Source organism: Cataglyphis hispanica, chromosome 8 (genome assembly GCF_021464435.1).
Source record: "Cataglyphis hispanica isolate Lineage 1 chromosome 8, ULB_Chis1_1.0, whole genome shotgun sequence".
In the NCBI taxonomy this organism is placed as follows: Eukaryota; Metazoa; Arthropoda; class Insecta; order Hymenoptera; family Formicidae; genus Cataglyphis; species Cataglyphis hispanica.
The window spans coordinates 1,311,843-1,333,414 of NC_065961.1; the positions used below are offsets into that span (position 1 = coordinate 1,311,843).

Here is a 21,572-nt window from a genome sequence, read left to right on the forward strand (position 1 = left end):
AGCAACTAACACGACTAATATATTATTTAATTCTTATTTTTATATTATTTTATTTGTTTCCGAATAAAAAGAATTTGAATAGAAATTGAATGATTAAAATTAATCGTGCAAAACATATGCCTCTCTAATATTTATTTAGAGAATGTTATTCTCGCAATGAATAAATCGATTAAGTTCATTGTCGAGTATAGAAGGCTTATAACCCGCGGCAAAATAAGGAAGCATTTTGGAAAGTCATCCAAGAGAGAATAATGTTTTGTTTATTATTGTATGTGTTGTCTATGGTGCTTGTAGAGCTTGCATAAAATTGAAACCTTCACATAAAATAAAAATGGAATGTGATATGAGAACGTAAGGATATGAGTTACCAAATACCATAATGTCGGAGTTTTTTTTATTTAATCTTTTCGTTATCACCTTTAAATGCAGACACAAAAAATTCAAGTTTCATATGATACGTTTAAATGCTTGTTTGCTAGATATATACATTGTCTAATGCGAAGGTAGCATGTGATGGTGGCCGACAATCAAAGACGATCACCATGGATGCAGTGTGCGTTGATGAGATCCGTGCTCAGACTACTGAGAATTTAACGATAAATGTCTGATCGTCTGATTTCTGAGTTTTATCTATTTAATGCGGAGATAGCATGCGATGCGAATTGAGAGTCATACGATCACGTTTATACAGAGCGTAAGAATTCATATTTAACACTCTGTGTGAACATCACGAGAATGGTACGAAGAAAATTTATATTCGAATTTCACATTTAACGTTAATTACTCCTCTAACGTTGAGCTACTCTCATTCTTTCCTGCACGCAATATTAATTGCTATCACACGCATCTGATGTTTACCTAAAACTTTAGTGCAGTTTTACTCGACAAATGTTTGATAAAAGCGAGAACGTGTCGCATTTAGCTAACGAATTTCATTGCACTGTCATATAGGATCGCGTGTATTTTGCTGCATGCGACCCACGTCGATTCGAATTACATACCTCGCCTGCGTGGTGAACATATCGGCTTGGCATGATTTTAAAGCGGCCTAATATGAAAATCGCATGCGCCGACTTGAGAATTATGCGGTCCGCATATTCATCGCGGATAAAAATAAAAATGATGCGGCTTGTCGTGTAATGTATTTCACGCTGCGCGCATACCAATGTACGCCGAAATAATATTTAAAAAACATTTTGGGAGAGAGTCGGCGCGTTAAAATATCGTGGCGTTATAAATCGATACGTGTATTTTTTGCGACAGTCCGACGCTAAGCTCGTCAAGGCGTTTTCCTCATCGACCGGAAATTGATCTCCTATGGTATACACGTCGCGCATACCGGCGAGAGTTGACAGGTTTCTCTCTCTCTCTCTCTCTCTCTCTCTTTCTTTCTCTTTAGAAAGAAAGAATTTCTGACTATCGATTGAATTTCTTCGATAATATGGCGCGACTGATGGACGCGTTATGTCGTTGTAGCTAAATCCGGTTTATCTGGAACCTCCTTGAAGACGATGGTCTTGTGCTTGATAAAATTATTATATATAATATTTCTAAAAATTTAATTAAAAATTTCCAAATTTGAATATATGATCAATTTTAGTATAAACATTTTAGAATAAAATACACCTAAAGAATTTCAATCATTGATTGTAAATAAAATATGCCTCTAGAAAATGGGATGTTGAATTACTTGTTCGTGTCCTCTAATAAAATCCAGCGAGACCGTTCATGGATAAAAAAAAAAGAAATAAAGCTACATACATCTAGAGACGGTTTATTTAATATCTGCTCAGGTAAAACGAGTGCCCTTCTCTTTCTCCCCCGAAAGAGGATTAAGTGCAGCAACAAGCGCGAGATAGGGTGATCTTTTCGCTCATAAAAGCAACTGTTTGAGCGCGCTGTCCGAGCACCGGTGTCGCGTGCGCACGGTCGTTTGTCACGCTCGCGGTGATTTATACAATTACCCGGCACGAGTGCTGTTTGCTAACAGCATGTAGAACCGCGAGTCTCGTCGCCGTCGTCGTCGTCGTCGTCGTCGTTGCCGCCGAGAACCGTATACACATATCGTGCTCGTCGTTGCGTTTTGTCAACCGACTGAATTCGCATTTACCGGACGAACGTCGTAAGCAGGAGATGCGGTTGCTTGGCTGTCCAACGTAGCGGTAATTAAGCTAATGTCGCTTTCGGCGAATGAGCGAGCGAGCGACTCGCCTCTCTTTGACATTGGCCTATACCGCCGTGCGTGCATTGTACATGTTTATCCACAAACGGCGACTGGTGTGGTACCAGAGTCGGCCCCCCGCGGCTGAATTTCGATACTAATTGAAATAATTACGCCAACCATCCTCTTATGTGTTATAGCGCTAATGTTAGAGAAAAGGAGGAGGAGGATGATAGTGCGCTTTTCAGAACGCTTAATTGTCACATGCATTGAGTGCATTACAGATGAATCGAAGAGAAACTTGCGTTTAGAGAGAAAAGTTAATAGTCAAAAGTATTAATAAAAATTTCTCTGTATAGGGAAAATTTTTGTATTATTCGGGACAAATAAATATAAAATTTATTATTTTGTAATAAATAAACACTTACACATATTCTCTTTAATTGTATGAAAAAAAAATATTATTTTAAAGAGAAAATATATAAATGAAAGATTTAAATGCACGATATATAAATGTGGTTTGTCTTTCTTCTTTTTTTTCCTCTTATCAGAGAGCGATAGTGTAGATGATCGGCCGTGCCTCGAGAAGATGAAGGTCCGTCATAAAGTTGATGACATCTTTAAAGGGGCGAAGTGAACTCAAGTGAACTACCTTGAAACTTTTCTTATAAATTCCCCGCACGATACCGGCTGTAAAGCAAAATAGAAGTTTCGTGCGACATACGATAAATACTTTATTAACAAAAAATCAAATGGGCATAAAAAAATATATGAGTGTTTCGAAAGTTATAAAACAGATTCTTTGAATATATATATATATATATGTCTACAGTAACGAATAACGGCATGTTTTTCGCCGTTTTTGTTGCTTCTAAATTCCACAAAAAAATTTATTGCATTACGAATACGTATCAGTAAAACATGGGGTGAGCGGTAAAAGAGTGACGGCGAAAAAGTTTTTGCTGATGAAAAAGCCTTGCACTCATAATCAAGTTATACATTTCATTCACGAGCACGTTAAATTGCAATTAGCGCTCATTCCTCCATTCTTTTCGCCATTTCCCATTCGGCTTTTTTACACAGCCAATATATACCTAGTGTCAGCAATATTTCTTTTCAAAGGAGCGCGACGCTTTCTACATCTCTGCACATTGTAAAAGTCTATTAATGCAAAATGCTCTTCATACAAAGTGCTAGAATCAAGCAGCGTTTTTTTTTTTTTTTACAAAAACGCAAAGTTTAATCATCGGCTCAAAATATATAAATTTTTACAAAATTGACAGTTTAAAATATTTTTTTTTAAATTTTCAGTATTTTTTATATTGTCATGAAGTGACATGAAAGTATGAATGTTGCATTTTATTTAGAATCAGCAGGATTTTCTAATCGTTAGATTCAAATTAATTATGACAGAAATTTGCCAGAAGTCTGATCGTGTTGTTTGGAAATAATCTCTTTGAAGATACCGCCTGTATGTGCATATATATTCCGGTGTTCGTTCAGGTGTGTTGAACGGTTCGAAACGTTGGAAGCGCGGAGTGTAGCTCTACTAGGGATCATAAGCCGTTTGAATTCAATTAGGGCTCCATAAGATAGATTACTCTGTAGCTCTGAGAAGTTTAGCGAAAGTGTGTTACGCGAGCGTATCAATGTATATAAAATACTTCGAAATTATTCGATTAAAATATAAGGTAAAATCGATTACCAATATATATCCAGTACGGTGTAATTAATTTATACGTCAAGCATGCTTTACTATATGCAATTCAATGCAATAATCTCGTTTTTACGTAAACACTTCAATTATTTGTAATATATTCAATTATTTACTACTCTTTTACTTCTATTGTTTTACATTTGGAGAATAAATAATATATTACATTTACAAATATAGTTAATAAATTGAAATTATGTTGAAATTATTATTAAAATATAAATGTTATAATTATATAATATATTACATAGAAGAAAAATTTATTAATTTTACTATAGAGAAATTTCGTAAAGTTTTGTTACACAAATGTAATTTTTTATTTATTATAAATATTATATTCTTTATGTAACATGTACACACGCATATATTTTCAACGATGAAACCTTTATACTTGAATAACGCAACTCTCGCGCGAACATTTTGTAACATATGTTATTACATAGCTTCCGCATATGCTGCCGCGTGCAGCATCGGTAATCGGATGCATCTCGCTGCAACAACTTCGATCATCGATTGCGAAACACTGTGTTCGTGTGTTCCTCGAAGTGCCTCGAGAATCTCAGATGGATTCACGTCGCACGAATCTCGTTGTATATAACGAACCACCTCCGGCCTTGATACATCTATACAAGATCGATGTAATGATAATGCAGTTGCGAGGGCCGTGATTCTCTTCGGGATTCTAACTTTTCTCATGAGGAAAGTACGTTTGGAAAAAAAATATCTTTTAAAATTTTATACAACTTTGTTTTAATAGACCCTTATCATAATGGGATGTTCCTATAACTAAAATTAGAATTTTTATACATGAAATTAAATATTAGATCTTCTTTTGCAACGTAAAGTCTTGAATATTTTTAGGCATTAAAAATTGTCACGTATGTGTGGAATTTTTACATTTTCTTCTAAAGAAAAATCAAGATGACTTTTTAAGAGCTGAATAAAAATTTCATTCTATATTCTTTCTTCTTCGATTTTAAATTTTCAAATGTGTTATGGGAACGAACATAATTTTTTTTTGCTTAAAAATTAAAATTGCCGAATGTCCGTCGAGGGCTCTAAACTATCCTGAAGCAGTCCTGGATCTATCTATATTTGTGGCGAGAGCGGTCTGCGGTTTATCCCTCATTACGCGGTAGAAACGCGTTCACATCGTGCGATTTTCTGCCAGCTGATTTCGCGGCCCCCCTTACGGCTTCTTCATCGCGGTCCATCGTCGCAGTTATTTGTCGATTTGCAACTCGCCCCGAAGCACGTGATAACGAGGCTCGCGGTGAGTGGAAAGAAAATCGTGGGCAACCCCAGTCGCGCTGCTGATCGCCGCGGGCTTGCACTTTGCATATATCTTTACCGGCGCGATGCAGTTCTCGTATGGGAGTGGCGCAAAAATAGATCATCGGTTCGATTATGGATTGATCTTGGTTCCTACGATTTCTCTCGATGGCAGGTCAGGAGAGAATTATGCATCGACTTTCAAATACATATTTAATATTATTTTGAAAAAGCGATATTTATATTTCGAAAGATTGGATTTATATAATGAGCAAAAAACTGAATTGAATTATTTATTAAGTTTTAACAAAATTTAATTTTTTTTCTTATTAATATTTTTAATTATTCGTCTATTTCGATTTTTTAAGTATTATTTCATTAATTGTCTCGTTTTTTGACTTTGAAAAGTTACTTTATCCAAAAATCGTTTCTCTCGCCTGTCATTTTACATCGTTAACGAATCGACAGAGTCGAAGATAATCTTGGAGACAACCGCAGATAGTCGTTTTAATGATTCTGCGACTGCGCAGAATTGAAGGCCGATGATGGGGATTGAATGGGCTTCGGTGAGGACGAATGGGCAGGAAGGAGTCGCCCTTCGCAAACGAATCGCCACAATTAAGCGCGCAATTATTCGTCTGCGAAGACGCCCCGAAGGCCGCCGTTAATTTAATTTGCCTCGCGGGGGACGTTGCCGGAAGAAAAACGATCGGCGAGATTGCGGGAGTCGCGGCAAGCAACTCACCCACGGAAAATCGCTTTTAGCTAGTATTTTTCGAATGCGAATCGAAAGTTACGCGCCGTCCGGGCCATTCACAATTCCGATAATGAAATCACTCCAGGCTATCCCCCGCTGTTTATTTTTCCATAGTAATTGCGCCGCTCGCCTTCCCAGGGGCCACCCGACAACACTTTTTAGATTAGGCCAACTTGCTTTCGGTCTTGTATGAATTACCTAAACTGTTAGGAAAAGAGGGTTTTCGTGAATTGATGAGAAAAGTCGATCCATTTAATTAAATGGAATTAAATGTATTTATATAGTAGACTAGAACCGGAAAAGGGCAACTGTAAAATATCGTGGAAAAATGGTTTCTAACTGAAAACTGAAATTATTTTAAATTGTTGAAAGAGAGAAAAAAATTGAAATTATATATCAGATATAATTATATTAGACATTTTGAAATTAGATTAGTGATTTAAAAAATTAAAATAGTTATTAATTTCTTTCCTTGCAATAATATCGGGCGTGAGTAAATTTATTCGTGTTTTGCAGAGATAAATTCTCCATGTTTTGTGTAAATTTCCGAATACTATTCGCTTCTGCTCAATGGCATGTATCAAAATTTTTGCAAACAGATATTTACGATGGATGTACATCTCGGAGATAGAAAACTGGAAACAGATAAAAAGGAAAAGAGGAGCAAGATTTTTCTTCGGTGGTTGTCGGTGCAACGCGCACACATTCGAAATGTTTGATACATACGATATTCTTGGTAAAATGTCAATCGAAGATGATAACAATAATTCTCCCTCTATACATGTAATCATATAACGGCAAAAATATCAATGTCATATTATGTGAAAGCATAAAAGTCAGGGGAGGGAACAAGAAAGATTTAAAACCGAACAAAGGGTACAAAAATATATAAAATTAACACAAGCAGGAACAAGTTAACTCTGTAGCCCCTATGTATGCCTTTTGTTCTCTCTTACGGCGCATTCTGACACAATGCCGCCGTAATTAGACGTCGACCTAGCGCGATAAACGCAACGCTTTGCGCATTGTGCGACGGGCGCAACATTTAATGCCTCGCATTCATAGACAAACTCTTTTTGCGCGCTTAGATAAGAATAGAAAAAGAAAATAATAGAATTCTTGTTCTTTGCAAGAAATGTCGCGGCCGGGACTATATCTCAATCAACGAGGCTATTTGTGCTTCGCGCACAATTATCTTCTCGCATGATCCTCCATCCGACTCTAACTAGAAGGATTGTTCCGCGGAACGCACGTCGCCGATATTCCAGTCGCATCGACCACAAAGGATAGTATCGGCACTTTTTGTTCATTGTCTCAGCACTGCCTGCGTGTCTATCGTCAAGAGGCATCGCGAGCGATAAATCGTCCGCGGTCTCGTTTCACCGCATCGCCATCAACGAGAAAGAGAGAGAGAGAGAGAAAGCGTGACTTTGCGCTTCCGTTCCCGCAGGTGCGTACCGCGTACGTCTCGCAGTAGCCATCATTGCGGTATCTCGAACAAAGGTGCTTGAAATGTATTTGAGACGTCACGCACCGGGCCGGTCCCTTTCGTCCAATCGAAAACCTCCGCCATTTTTTTGCCAGACATGCAAAGCGAATTTGATTAATTTAAATTTTTGTGATTATGATATTTTGAGATTGATACAACTAATTTCGCTAAGGTACTAATTTTCTTCAATGATGTATCATAGATATCTATGACAGGTATTTTGGAGAGAAAATTTATTTTCTCTTGATGCAGATTGTTTTCTGATGCAATCGTTTGATTGATATACGATGATTTTATATTGTTAAAATGAAAGAATTTATTTAATTAAATTATTTTCGCATTAAATTAGATATAAAATATTGAAATGAACTTTGAATGTGAATGACTGGGACAAGAATATTACATGTGACTGTATCCTGTTCTCGATGAGATCCATTACATAATCGAGATGCTTTCTGAGTTGATGATTATTGTAAGTCATGGATATATCCGTGATGGACCAACGGATTCGATAATAAAATCTGTTTGCACGGATATAATGATAATTTAAGCGACTGAATAGAATATAAACATAAAATGATTAAGTTTACTTAAATTTTATCTTTAAGAAAAATTAATAAAATATTATAAAATCTCTTGTTAAACCTCACATGTTACGAAAAATATGTAATATTGCCTTGCAAGATACTTCCAAGATCGCCTTAGAAGCCAGCACTTTGTTACTTCTGTGATTTTACGATTTCGCATAAAGTATGAATGGATCACCATACAAAGTTCAGCTCGTAATATTTTTTATCGAAGAGAAATGGAGAACGAGACGGCGAAAAATATTTGTTGAAGTTGCAGCCACATCAGCATCCGCCGCCAGGTAGTATCGTCATCATCGACCATTCCACTGGTCTTATATTATAGGTAGTGCTTTCGCGACCTCACTTTAAAGGGATAACGCGTTTGGAGACTTATCTCATAATATATTTATAGTGAAAGACGTTACGGCTATATATTATCCCTCCATCGCGCCTCCACCTTGTGTCCCTCCTTCGATGTATTATGCATTCCGAAGACGATGTTATTCTCGCATGCGCGTTATTCGCCTTATACATTTTTTACCTGGATCTATCGGCTTCATTCTGCAGCTCGACATTACGTACCGTTAATTCGCTTTCAGCAACGAATCTCTATTTATGGATTAAAAAATCGAAATCCTTTGTGAATTGTTGTTTCTCGACGTGACTGTGAATGCTTTCGGAAATTCTCGAGAATGTTTGAAATGGCTTGACGTGTAAGCAACGACCGCTCAATAACTCATTAGAACATGTGATTCTTCGGATATTTAGAATCACGATAGATATTTGTGAGTCTTTCTAGCTGTCGACTAATGAGGATCGATAAATAGATAATTATGGCTGGTAGTATAAAAGCGGCTTGTTCAGAGCGCGCGATGTATAAATGGAAATCTGTCTTCGTCTCCTTCTCTGATATTTTCTTTTTTTTTTTTTATTTCTACGTGGGTTAAAAGAAGTTAGATTACCCTTACGGTCTTCGGCGAGCTAAATAACCAATTATGAATACCAAGCGTGTATCTGCAAGACTCGAGTCGGGGCTCTTCAAGGTCCGAAGACTCCTCGCTCATTATTCCCTCATTTGCCCTAGGTCCATAGAAATGTAATTAAATCCTCCGAGCGGACGCGAAGCGAATTGTGGGAAAGTCGAGAACGCGACGAAGGAAGTGAATCACGTGAAAGCCTTCTCTCTCGCCATACTTTTGACAAGCTCGCGTTAATCGGCGTCACCGGAATCGAGGTCCTCTCGACATTTTTCAGGGGGCTAATTAGCTAAGTATCATAATTAACGGCTTTATCACGAGCAAGCGCGACAAAAGGGACTTGAGCGATCGCATTTTCCTCAATAATATCGTGATCGATATACTTCTTAATATAGAGTGACAAGCGAAATGTGGAATAACAAGTAGAATGTATAATGTCTCTTATATATGCCGACTGACAAGTTGACAAGTGAGTAAATGATAAAAGTTGTTGCGATATTTTCTCTGAAGCTTAAATTGAGATAATCGTCAATGTTGATATTTCAACTGAATTTATAAAGAGATGATGAAATATTCGAATATATGAGATTAGAAGTATGTGAATCAATTATTCATATTAATTATTTATTATTGTCCTTTATTGCTTTAAAGTACAATAGATTTACATTAATATTGCAAATCGTGTACTAATACGAATAAAAATTCTAATATAGTTATTAAATTATCTTAACCACTCTATCCATTTTCTTTTTATCTCTATCTATTAATTATGTTTCTTTATGAAATCTTATTTCTATTTTTTTATTTTAAATGAATCTCCGTCATGCTATGATAAATTTCTCTTCTTTTTCTTATAAGCGATATATTCGCTTTTTTCGTTTCCAGTTTTCTTCCTACGTTTCATCTCCTTTTCTTTTTCAGAGTTACTTTTAACTTTTGAAGTTTATCTTTTGCGCATTGCTCTCACACACACAGACTCGCTCGCCTTGCAAGGCAACTCGCGCGGCTTCGATATACAAACTTTACACTTAGTGCATTATGAATACCACGATTTCGCGAACTTATTCGGTATATAGACATTTTTAAATCGCGAAACTGCGAATAGCACGAGCTATACGAAAAAGTCCTGCTCATTATTTCTACGTTTTCTCTCAAAGAAATACTCATTGAATTGATGGATGTTTAAGCAGTTTGCAGGAGAGAAAAATTTTTACGAAAATTGATATTATATTTATTGGAAAGGGAGAGAGAGAGAGAGAGAGAGAGAGAGAGAGAGGGCTATTCAAAAGATTTCTCTATTTATATCGTTTGAAATATATTGAATACAATATGAAAAATATCAATATATGAATCCATATTAAATCTTACAGAAAGAAACATTGATGAAGTTATAAGTTAAATATGGTTTGTGTTATAAATGAAATATGTTTTTTCGATCCTATAAGCAAATTAACGAAGCTTCCTGAAAGCGAACGAGAAAATGGTAGAAAAATTACTCGATCAGTATTGACAATGAAATCGGTGGTGATATTTTAATACGTTTAATAGCTATTTCGATTGCGAGAATTATTTAAACATCACAGAGACGGCGATTAAATCCGAGTTAATGAATACAAATGTGTAACGTTTTTAACATTTCTATCTGATTTTCCGTCGATGTGTGTTTATATATATATATATATCTCGACGCGGCTAAAATATTTCACGACGATATTATCGGCTGTTTTTTTCATCACTCTTTTCGTTCGATAATGTTACGTGTTTGATTGCAATTAGAAACACAATAGTGCAACAATGGCACCAACTTGTTGCAATAATCGTAAAACGATACATATTTTTTTTTGCAGATAAAGTTGAATTATTTAATTCTTAAATCATTTCACGTTATCGGCGTTATAATAGTAGATTATCGTAATTACATTGCATTTATTAGGAGATAATTTTTTATCGAAAATTTGAGTATCATATTCAAAAAATTTTAAATCAACTCAGAATTATAATTTAAAATTATCTTAAAAATTTGAAAAAGAAATTTTAATAAAATTTTAATGATTTCTTATATTTATACCGAACTTTGACTTTTATCACAGTATTTATTTAAAAAAATAATGTAGCGCAATTTATGATGTCCTATATAATGATTAACAAAAATCAATTACTGCTGGATTATTAACGAAAGAAAATCACGATCCGAGACGTACTAGGTCTCTTTATATTAATTGATGGATATAAAAATTCTTGGAATTTCAATCTTCCAACATTGTTTGCTATGCTTCGTTGGTTCGACATAATTACCTGTTCAACAACAATTAACAAATCATTATATCAACTAAGCCACTAAATTACTGCATCGATTATATATGGAATCTCATTTGCAACTAGAATAAGCTAGATAGATTATTCATTGTGCATAACGACGATCGACATCGTATTAATATTGATTAATTTTAATGTTTATTTGCTTTAGCTTCATTAGTCTCTTAAACAATTATAGTGATTAAATATATATAATGAAGTAGATATGATGATACCGTTGATTATCAATTAGAAGATTGACATGATTATTTCTTATGCGTTAGATAAGAATATTTAATTACATCGAAGTTTTTATATTTTCTTTTTTATTTATTTTAATTAATTAATTTATTATTTTTGTTTAACAGAGAAGATGTAGGAAACTGTGAATATTTTTAAAACATTATATTCTATTTTATATAGAATAATATAGGACATAAAGAGGTCTTTCTCTTTAAAAATTATATATTAAAAATTTATTTTATAAATGTGTAAATAATACACATGTGGAAAAATTAACATATGTAATGTAGTTTGATACGATTTTGTATTTACAATATCAAAATTAAGATTTTTAAGAATCTTGTATTATATGATATTATTATTCTGTAGGTATGTATGATACCTGTTTAATCTTGATTCTTAATTTTCCCAATTTTTCCTGTACGCAGAGCTATTAATCATGCATGACATAAACGCAACGATAATGTTAGAAATGTTTTTTTAATGAGTATGTCGCAAATCTATTGTATTAAATTCCAATTTAAGATTGCACATACATATATATAAAAAATATACTTAAGTTTTTATAAAATTTTTGTGATTTATTCAACACATATGTATTATTGTATTAATAATTTTTATTGGATCTCGATTGAAATTATAACATAATCAGAGTTGATAAGCTAAAGATAAAGAGAAATTTTTTCGAATTAGAGTTCATTAATTTAATCAAGATTTAATAGTGTTATCAGTCACGATGGAAATCTTTAATTTGTGATTAAATAAGTATATGTGATAAAAATAAAAATTAAATAATTTAATTTGTGAAAAATAAGAAAAAACTCTCACTTTCTGCATTTGCGGACGTTTTCGTGCGATTGGTCAACAATAAAGCTCATTTCTTTGAAGCGTTCGATGGTTCATCTCGCGATATCGCACACGTGACTCCTTCCGTGCGTTGTCGACAATTGCACCGTTGCGATTAGCGGGAGCACCGTTGCATTAAACGGTGCGCCAAGTTCCAGCACAATCCAACGTCATGCACGTGTACTCATTTGTAGCTGTCGCAACTACATGGATAAAAGGGACCGCCTGTTTTTTGTTCTTTTTTATTTAAGGTTTTTTTTTTTTGTTCACTTAATCGAACAAGAAAAGAAGTGTGTCGCGCGTATCACAGCACGCTAGGAATTAATCCTTCATTCTCATCGTATTTGCGAGAGAATGTGTATCCGAGGAAAAGTAAAATATATATTGTTATAACACGTATATATATATATATATATGCGCGCGCGGGTTTTCGTCAGCTTGACGTTGCGGAAATTTGAATTGGTAATTTTGAAACGGATATATCTTTCTCCGAAAAACAATTCTCTCGAAGCAACGGTGTATGTATTTCGTCGGCAATATTTTAAAAGTCGTGCAATATATTCTTTTTATGTTTTAAAATTTAGATATTATTTCTCGCGAGTATAGATGCATATTCATAGCGGTGAGCAATAATTATTTGTCACATGTAAAACGTATTAACGTAATCAAAAAACGAGAATTACGAAAGCCAGTGGCATATTAAGATGTGTCAATCCGTCACGATCATTAAATCCGTTATTTCCACGCGCGGATGACGCGCTCAATCTATTTAATCCGCCATCTCCGCTTGTCGTTCAGCTCGATCATCATCCGTAACGCGTTTCAGACTTCGCGGATGCTGGATCGCGATAATAACGCAATTTGGATCTCGTCCCAGACATCTTCACACAACATCGAACGATTTTACGGGCGTTAATTGGTACGTTCGGTGTGCCTGCGATGTCGGCTCGTATATCTATCCTTCTATTTTTTTTTTCTTTTTTGACACCTGAAGAGGTCCGATGTCAGCCTGATGGATGGGATGCACTCGTGTGCATGCTCGAGGATGCGCTCGATATTAGTTCGCCGACCTCGCGCTTAAGATAGAAGGTTTGAAAAATTCAATAGGCTTTTTCGACAATCATCTGATATAAAATTTCGCAGGTGCCGATGTCTAAGTGCTGATAAAGTCGAAGACAAAAATTGTCTGCACGACTTTTATTCATCTTTAAGAAATCTTATTTAATTTCTGTAATTGTCTATACATTATTTAATTTCATTATTTAATTATTTAATTTCTGTAATTGTCTATTATTTTGATTGTTATAGTAATTTGTTTAAAATTTTTTAAATTTTAAACAAATTATTATAACATATATATGTATTTATATTTAACATGTATGTATATATATATATATATATATATATATATATATATATAAAATACATGTAGATACAATGTTTGGAGACACTTATTGATCGCGTAAATACGTGACGAGGCGATATTTCCAATACTAGTAGACTGAGCGAGAGAGGTTCGGGCGCGTTAAAATTTATGTGAAATTCCGAACGTGCGAAGCGGCCCTTTGCCTATCTGCATACATACACACACACACACACACGTACGCACATACAATAATATGCGCGCGCTAGCGAATAAAACCAAGTTTTGCTTTTGACATTTGTCGGCGATATCGTGCTTTATTTGTTCCCCGGTGCCGCCGCATACATCGCGGCCACCGTTTTTGCATACAACGACGACTTCGGAAACGACGCGATGCGCTTTCTTTCAGATAAATCAATATACCGGCGCGCCAGTAAACAAGTAAATCAACGCGGGGTAACGACGCGCGACACGGAATCCCACCGATCGACGATTGTACTCGCGTGTCTGGATCTATTTTGTGAGAATACGATTTAGTTTAACATATGTGAATCGCACCGACATAACGCTTCTCGACGAGAAATAAAATTCTGATAAATCGTGACTTTTCCAAAATTGAATGTATGTATATACTAGATGTAAAATATGTCTGGTATTGTGCACGAGCAAAAATATAAATCAATTTCTCAAATATCTTTTAGGTATTTTTGGAGCTTTAGTCATACACAGTTATTGATTTTAATTTTATAGCATCATCTTTTTTATTCGCGTACCAGAAGATTTGATAATAATATAAGACTGAAAATAGATTGTTGTATTTTCGTGATCCGAGGTGAAGGAATATATTAAACGAACGAAACCGTGTTTATACACTCGTGTACCGATACAAACGCACAATGCGCGCTATATGTGAATTTGTACACGTGAGGGACCCTTGATCCCGATGGGTACCTCGTACCTGTGATCGGTCGGTCGCTCATTATTTGCCAACTCGCCCATTCACGCCTCCGTACATGCGACACGTCGATTTATCGGGCTACCAACATTTCGATTTGCGTCGTTTTCGCGAGAGCGGCCCTCGATTTATTTATCTTGGAGAGAAGTTTGCACCGGCTGTGGGGATGGTTTATCATCCTCGTGCAGCGGCCCTCCACGGCATCGTATCTCGTTGCTCTGCCATCGATAGATGTACAAGGTGTTTCGTAAGTTTATATCAAACTTGAATCGCATATGCCATAAAAATTTTAAATATAAAAATTAAGTTTTTTTTAGGATCCCTTCTCTTTTATTTGATATTTGAATTGTATTTCTGTGATGATTGACGCGATAAGAAGATTAGTTCTCTTTGGAGAATAAGTCTTTTCATTATTTCTGAAGAAGCTATTGATTTGTGGCTCATAAATACATTTTAATTTAAAAAAGAAGCCATATAATGAAAAATGTCAAATTATGATTATATTATATTTTGTATTAAAAAGAATATTTATAACTTGATGAATGTAAAATACATATACATTCAAAATACCTTGATAAAAATTAAACTTTAAATCTAACAGATGACAAGTCTCTGTCCTTTACTCAATTTCAAGCGAGCTCAATATTAGCAGAATCTTGATTGCAGCGCAGTTCGTACAAGATTTGGATGTTACGGACAATCTTGCGCGAATTTATCCTAGAATATCCACTTTCCAAGTTTGATGCGAACCTTAGCGGTGCACCCCGTATAAGGGGAAACCGGTGCGCCAGGTTGATGCCATCGGTGCTGCCGGGGCGCAATTGGAGAGCAATCGACTGAACGACACGCCGCAAATCAAATCGTACCCGCGTGCGACTCCACCCTCTTCGGGCTGCGCAGCGTCATCCTCCCCTTCGCCCTGGATGGTGTCCGCCATCCTTTCGGATGCATCTCCGCCGCGCTCTGTGTCCTCTCAATTCGAGTCGACGCTTCTCCGCCTCGCTCGAACGATTTCGGCAGCTGCTGCGACCGATGCATCACGTTTGCGGAACGTTTCTCGCGCTGCTACTGTTAATTGCGTCGATTGTTTTCGGGCTGCCGATCGTTTGGCAGCGACGAATAGTCATTGAATAAGCCAAAGAGGATTTAAACGGAGGAGAAGTTACGCAGCGACAATGCGCTATACGTCGTAGATTTACAGTACTCTGTGGTGGACAAAAGCGTTCTTTTTTTTTCTTAACTGACTTTTACCGGAAGGTAATTTTTCTGTCACAGTTTTAATTATCCTAATACAAAAAGTTTTTAATTATCCTAATAAAAATAAATTTTAGTTATATCTCGAAATTAGTTAATGAAATATTTGATGTGATATTTTATTAACTTAAATTTTTTATTTTATAACATAACGAGAAAGAGTAAAATTAAAATATTATATAAATATAATAAAAAATATACAATTATATTTTAATGCATATAATGTATAATATATCATAAAATATTGATTTATATACATATATATATATATATATATATATATATATATATATATTTGTATAGCAATTTTCCTCGTCGAGAGAATTTTTCCTTTCAAAAATAATCAATGTAATTTTCAGACTAAATTATCAATTTGTACAATGCAATACGCCTTGAATATTAGCGCATTACAATAACGGCTCGATCGGATGTTTAATTCATGTCGGTTATCGTTGGAATTCGCGTTTATGCTTGTGTTACGCATCCAATTGCCGATACATCGGTTTTGTTAATCGGCGGGTTTAGCCGGCGCTACTCCTTTGTATGCAAGTTCGACCCGTTCAATTATTTCCGCGTATAACGTCGCGCTCCTGACGCACGCATCCCGCGCATCCCATTATTGAATCGATCAGTTTTAATTTCGCGATTATCGGTACCGTAAATCAAGCTATCGGCCATACGCTCCCAATCTTGATCCTTAAATCACACGATGCTCCTTAATCTGAACATTATATTCCATTTTTTCTTTAAAGTTTATAGAAATGATTAATAGCGTCTTGTTATTATTTTTAATGGCAAAATGTTTTTAAGTCGCCCATAATTTTGCGTAAATTAAAATCTCAATCTACGCACGAATTAATATTTATTGATAGATTTGGTTTTTAGGAAAAATAATTATTATTACGACAAGTTATTGCTTTGAATGTAGTTATTCCAGGTAAGAGCTTATTAATTGATTACACAATTGTGTCACGATGTTATTAACGATTTAGCGTGAAAAAAGAAAACGTTCGATGTTATATCGGAAAGTTGTATCAAAACTAATAGATTCGCTCACTAAAATGCATCTTGTTAATCTCATTGCACAATTACGTCGTAAATACTATTCGCCATGACAAACATGAGTTTGGGCCGCGCGATCGTGAAGGATTAAATCGGTGGTACGGCCATTGTTTGGTGCTCGTCGATGATTTCCGCGCGTGTACACGCCGGATTGACTTACTATTTGCGGCGATGCGCACCACGTCATTGTCGCCGTTAATTGAAACGATCGTTTGCAGATCCGCGGTCAATCCCTCTGCTCGATGGCTAAGCCTCCCCTTCTCACACCTTCCACCTCCCAGGCCGCACGTGCGACACGCAGGTGCACGCGATCGGCATTTCGCATTTCCGTTACTGCACTCCCCTTGATCCATGATCTAGGATGAAGCCCGCTCGCACGCTCGTTCGTCGCGACGCGAAAAATCGTCGAAAAAGCACTGTGCACAACGAATTACAAGCTAACAAATATTGATAGAACATTGCAGCGGAAATAAAAGTACCACGTGAATTTCGGAACTCTTTCAGAGAACTCTAATTCCATTTTTTTCTATTTACATTCAAGGTGATAATTTTGAGATTTTTTTTATAATAATCACTAGCGCATCATTAAATGCTTATTTGCAAAGCTGCATTCTTAATTTGAATCCACATCGGACATTATAATCATATCAATATAATGTCAAATATTCTTATGGGTATCAAATGGGATTATACACATTGGTTGTCATTGACAGAGCCGCCGTCAATGTTTAATTATAATCCATGCAAAAGAATTTGTCATTATGTTGACGTGATTGTAACGTATAATGTGCATCCATCATTCAGCATTATTTAAAGTTTCTTCTCTCTTTTTTTTTTTTTTTTATTCAAAGTTTATCAAGGAATTTGTCTAGTCGTTTAGAAAATATTGTCATTAAAATATACCTAAATAAACCTGGAATTTTTTTGGATACACCATAGTCGCCGGAGCACTGTATCGGACCATTCGCGCAAAACGGCGCGCCGATATTTCCCATTTTTATCAATTTATTGAAACGTCCGAATAGCGTATCCGATATTTTCAATCGAATAAATTTTGCTGCAAAAAATTCTCGGCGTGCGCGTTATTTTAGCTGCACCTGCGATCTCGAGGAGAGAGAGTTGCTCGCAGTTGCTGCCTCCACTCCACGGCAATCTCGCCCTTAAACTCGGCCGTGCTCGGCGCGCGAAGCGCTTACTCCGCAAGTACAAATTGACTTTTTTTTCTTCTCCTCGCGGGACGTGCCTGATTGCTGAAAATGCAAAATAAACGGTAGCGCGGATGGTTATCTCGCCGACCTCAATCCGGCCCATCCTTTTCCCCCCCTTTTTTTTTTTTTTTTGCCTTAAAACACGCGCGCGATGAAACGAGGATTTCTCTTTGTTGGCGGATTCATTTTGCCGGAAACTTAATTCCCCTCCCCCTCCTCGAAGTCGTTACTTCACCTTGCGCCTCCGCGCGTTTCTTTATAACGTCGTTGTGCCCGGTGGAAATAAAGCGCGCTATCATTGATAAAGAGGTCAATACCGATTTCGCCGAGGAAATCGGCGATAATGTCTTCGTTGAATGTCGATCCATTAAGCCCGCCCCGTCTGATTCTTGAAAATGCACAGCGAGCAGCAACATCGCTGTGCAGGATAAATTAACCGTGACGTTGATCGTTATTTATGAGTATTCCTGCTTGAAAATAAAAAAGGCAGCGGTCGAGTTTACTCAGCAGATATGTTTCCGCGCTATGAATATAAGCATTACTCTCCGTTGACAGTTGAAATTAGTCGAACTCGAAATTCTTTCAACCGTTGCAACAACTTGGTGCTTTTTTATCTTTCTTTTAAAAATATCTTTTCCTTTTTTAGTTTATTTAATACGCCCGTTCTTAATACTCTTTGCTCACATGAAAGTTTTCTATATAGATTTACGATGTTTAGTCTCGTATCTGTAGCTGTTATCCAAATATCTCAGATGAGGGCGATAAAATATGATGCGTACAATATTTACGCGCGAGTTGCGAGAGATGTTGTAGAGGAAGGATAGGATATGCACATATGCACACCTGTATTATCATTTGCGCTTTAAACACAGTGGATAGCTCCGAAACTACTTGTTCCGCCAATAATGGGCAACAATAGTGACACAAAACACACACACACACACACATACACACACGATTGCCGCAATATCGAAGGAAAATACCGGGGCAGCATGTTTCAATATTGCTCGATCGCATCTGAAAATTCAACGGTTTTGTTACCTTTGAAAATGCAACCAACTACACCGTGTCGTAGATATTGTTTTTCCTCTATTTGGCATTTTATTTATTGCATTACCGCTTGCCATTTTCGAAGAGCATCCGGCAAAAGAATATTCCGTGAAAGATATTTATTAAACATTTCTATTGCTGTTGATGCAAAAATTTTAAGCACTCGATAATAATTTTTCTCTTTCTCTATTTTTTTCTATCGCAGAATAAATTATATTTCTTACAAATGTATGACGCGCATAATTTCTCATTTAATTTGTATGAATTCGCAGAAGCTCAGAGAGTATCTTATCTCGTAATGCAAGATACATTATACGAGCAAACATTATTTCTCTTGCCCTTATCCATTAAGCGGATTACATCTCTAAGTAGCATAAATTACCTCTGTAAATAAGACAGTCGCCTCAGGTATACGTCGCTCTTGTTTCAGATGTTTTGAGCACTACCGCGCAGAAAGATGAAGACTGCGGTTGGTTCGCTCCTCCTTCTCCACCTCCTCATCATCGGCGGTGTCGTCTCCGTCGAGTGGAAGCACAGCGCTGTTCTGGACAACAATTTCTTGGTGCTGTGGACGCCCGGCGAGAGGGATGTTACATTCGAGATCCAAGTGAAGACCCTCGGCTACGTCGGACTCGGTTTCACGAAGGACGACGGCCGCGCTGGGGCTGACATGGTCATCGGTTGGGTCGATAATAACGGCCAGGTCCACCTTCAGGTGAACATCTTTTTACAGAGCGTCGAGTAATATCTGGTTTCCTCTGCGGTTGCCAGCCAATCCCTTTTGCTCATCTCGTTTCTGATCGCGTTATTATATATATGTATATAGATATGCACGAATCGCGCGTCGTAATTATGAACAAGTATAACATTTATGACTTTAAATGACGATCTGCATAGAATTAAAAGATACTAATCATTATTGATTTTATTTATATTTTTATTATTATTTATAGTTTTATAAAAATTAAGCTTTTTTTAAAGATTTCGACTTTTCACTTTTAAATAATTTTATAATATATAATGTTCTTTTGTCGTGCGCGAAATTTATTATTTATTATCATTTATTACATTTTAATACGAAAACGTTGATACATCTCTGATACATGATTCTTATTATATCGGACACATTCCTACAGCAAGCTGCAAATGGAAATAGTTACCGTTGTAAAATCTATTCGCATTAAAGCTCACTGATATTTAAATCAACCACGCCAGCGTCCCGCTTATGTACGCAAAGTGCCGGAGGGGGCGAGAGTAATCGAGAATAATTATTTCCGTGCTACTGATCGAGTGGAGTTCCCCCTCTTTGAATATTGTAAAGTCCGCCCTGGCACGCCAACATTGGCGATGGAACGCGCTTAATGGTAGTCATTCGGGAGATAAGTAATGGCTCTCCCGTTTCGATCGACGCATCGGATAGTTATCAATCATGCCCACTAAAGCCGGCAGCCTGTCATTACGCGTTCTCCTCATTTTGCACGACACTCGGTTACATGGAGGACTTGTACGCCCGCGGAGGCGATTGCCTTACGTAATTTTTCCGCGAAAATGCGGTTCCCGTAACTTGCTCATTATCCTCATGCTGCTCATCTTTATCGCGACCAAGAATTTCTGCGCGACTATAGAATAAATGTGCTCACCGTTTATACCAGCTAATCACGTTGTGTCTCCTTCTTCCTCTCTTAAAAAAAGCGAATATATTATTCAATTATAAGTCCAACTTTCGAGTTATATTTAATCTAGACCGTGTGAAAAAAATGTAGCCCTTTGATAAAAAGCTCTTTGAGAAACTCCAATGTCTTTCGAATTGAGAAAAATAATAGTGATTATTTTTTTTAATTACTATACGATGTGTGATTCTCTCTATTTGAGGTCAGAGTTCAACGTGATATGACGTAAGATGTACGATTAGCGTCACTTCTATAAAAGGAACGCTACGTTTCCCGCTATAATGATCATGCAACTTTGGCTCTACGTAACGCTATTTATTCTCGCGCCTGCAAAACCCGGATCCGCAAACCTCCCTCGGATATATCATGAACTGTCCGCACTGCGGTTAAATCCAACGCCGCCGTTAATAGTTCGGAGTTAATACTATGTGCATGTGCGACGTGAGTGCCGGCGGGGGGGGCTCTTTGAATAACAAGACGTCATTTTAGACAGAGACGCGTTTACGGCACGCTAAAGAGAGAGGAGAATGAGACTCTCGCGAAGGCCCGGGCGTTGTAATCTAGTTTGCGCGATTTCCACGGCAAATTTTCGTGACGGAACCATGCGGATTATTCTCGGGCGTTTTTAAATTTAAAACGTCGTTAGTCGTGTATCCGGGAACGCGGACCCTCTTCGGGGACTGGACG

General features: G+C 36.6%; 1 protein-coding gene across 1 annotated transcript in view; it reads left to right on the top strand.

Annotated features, from left to right (window-relative positions):
* The window catches only part of LOC126851393 (MOXD1 homolog 2), a 181,914-nt gene that overhangs the window by 78,012 nt on the left and 82,330 nt on the right, over positions 1–21,572 (top strand). Inside the window, exon 2 of the mRNA XM_050595313.1 lies at positions 19,646–19,930. Within this exon, the coding sequence (XP_050451270.1) occupies positions 19,673–19,930 (258 nt within the window). The 5' untranslated portion in view covers positions 19,646–19,672. The remainder of the gene's footprint in view (positions 1–19,645; positions 19,931–21,572) is intronic.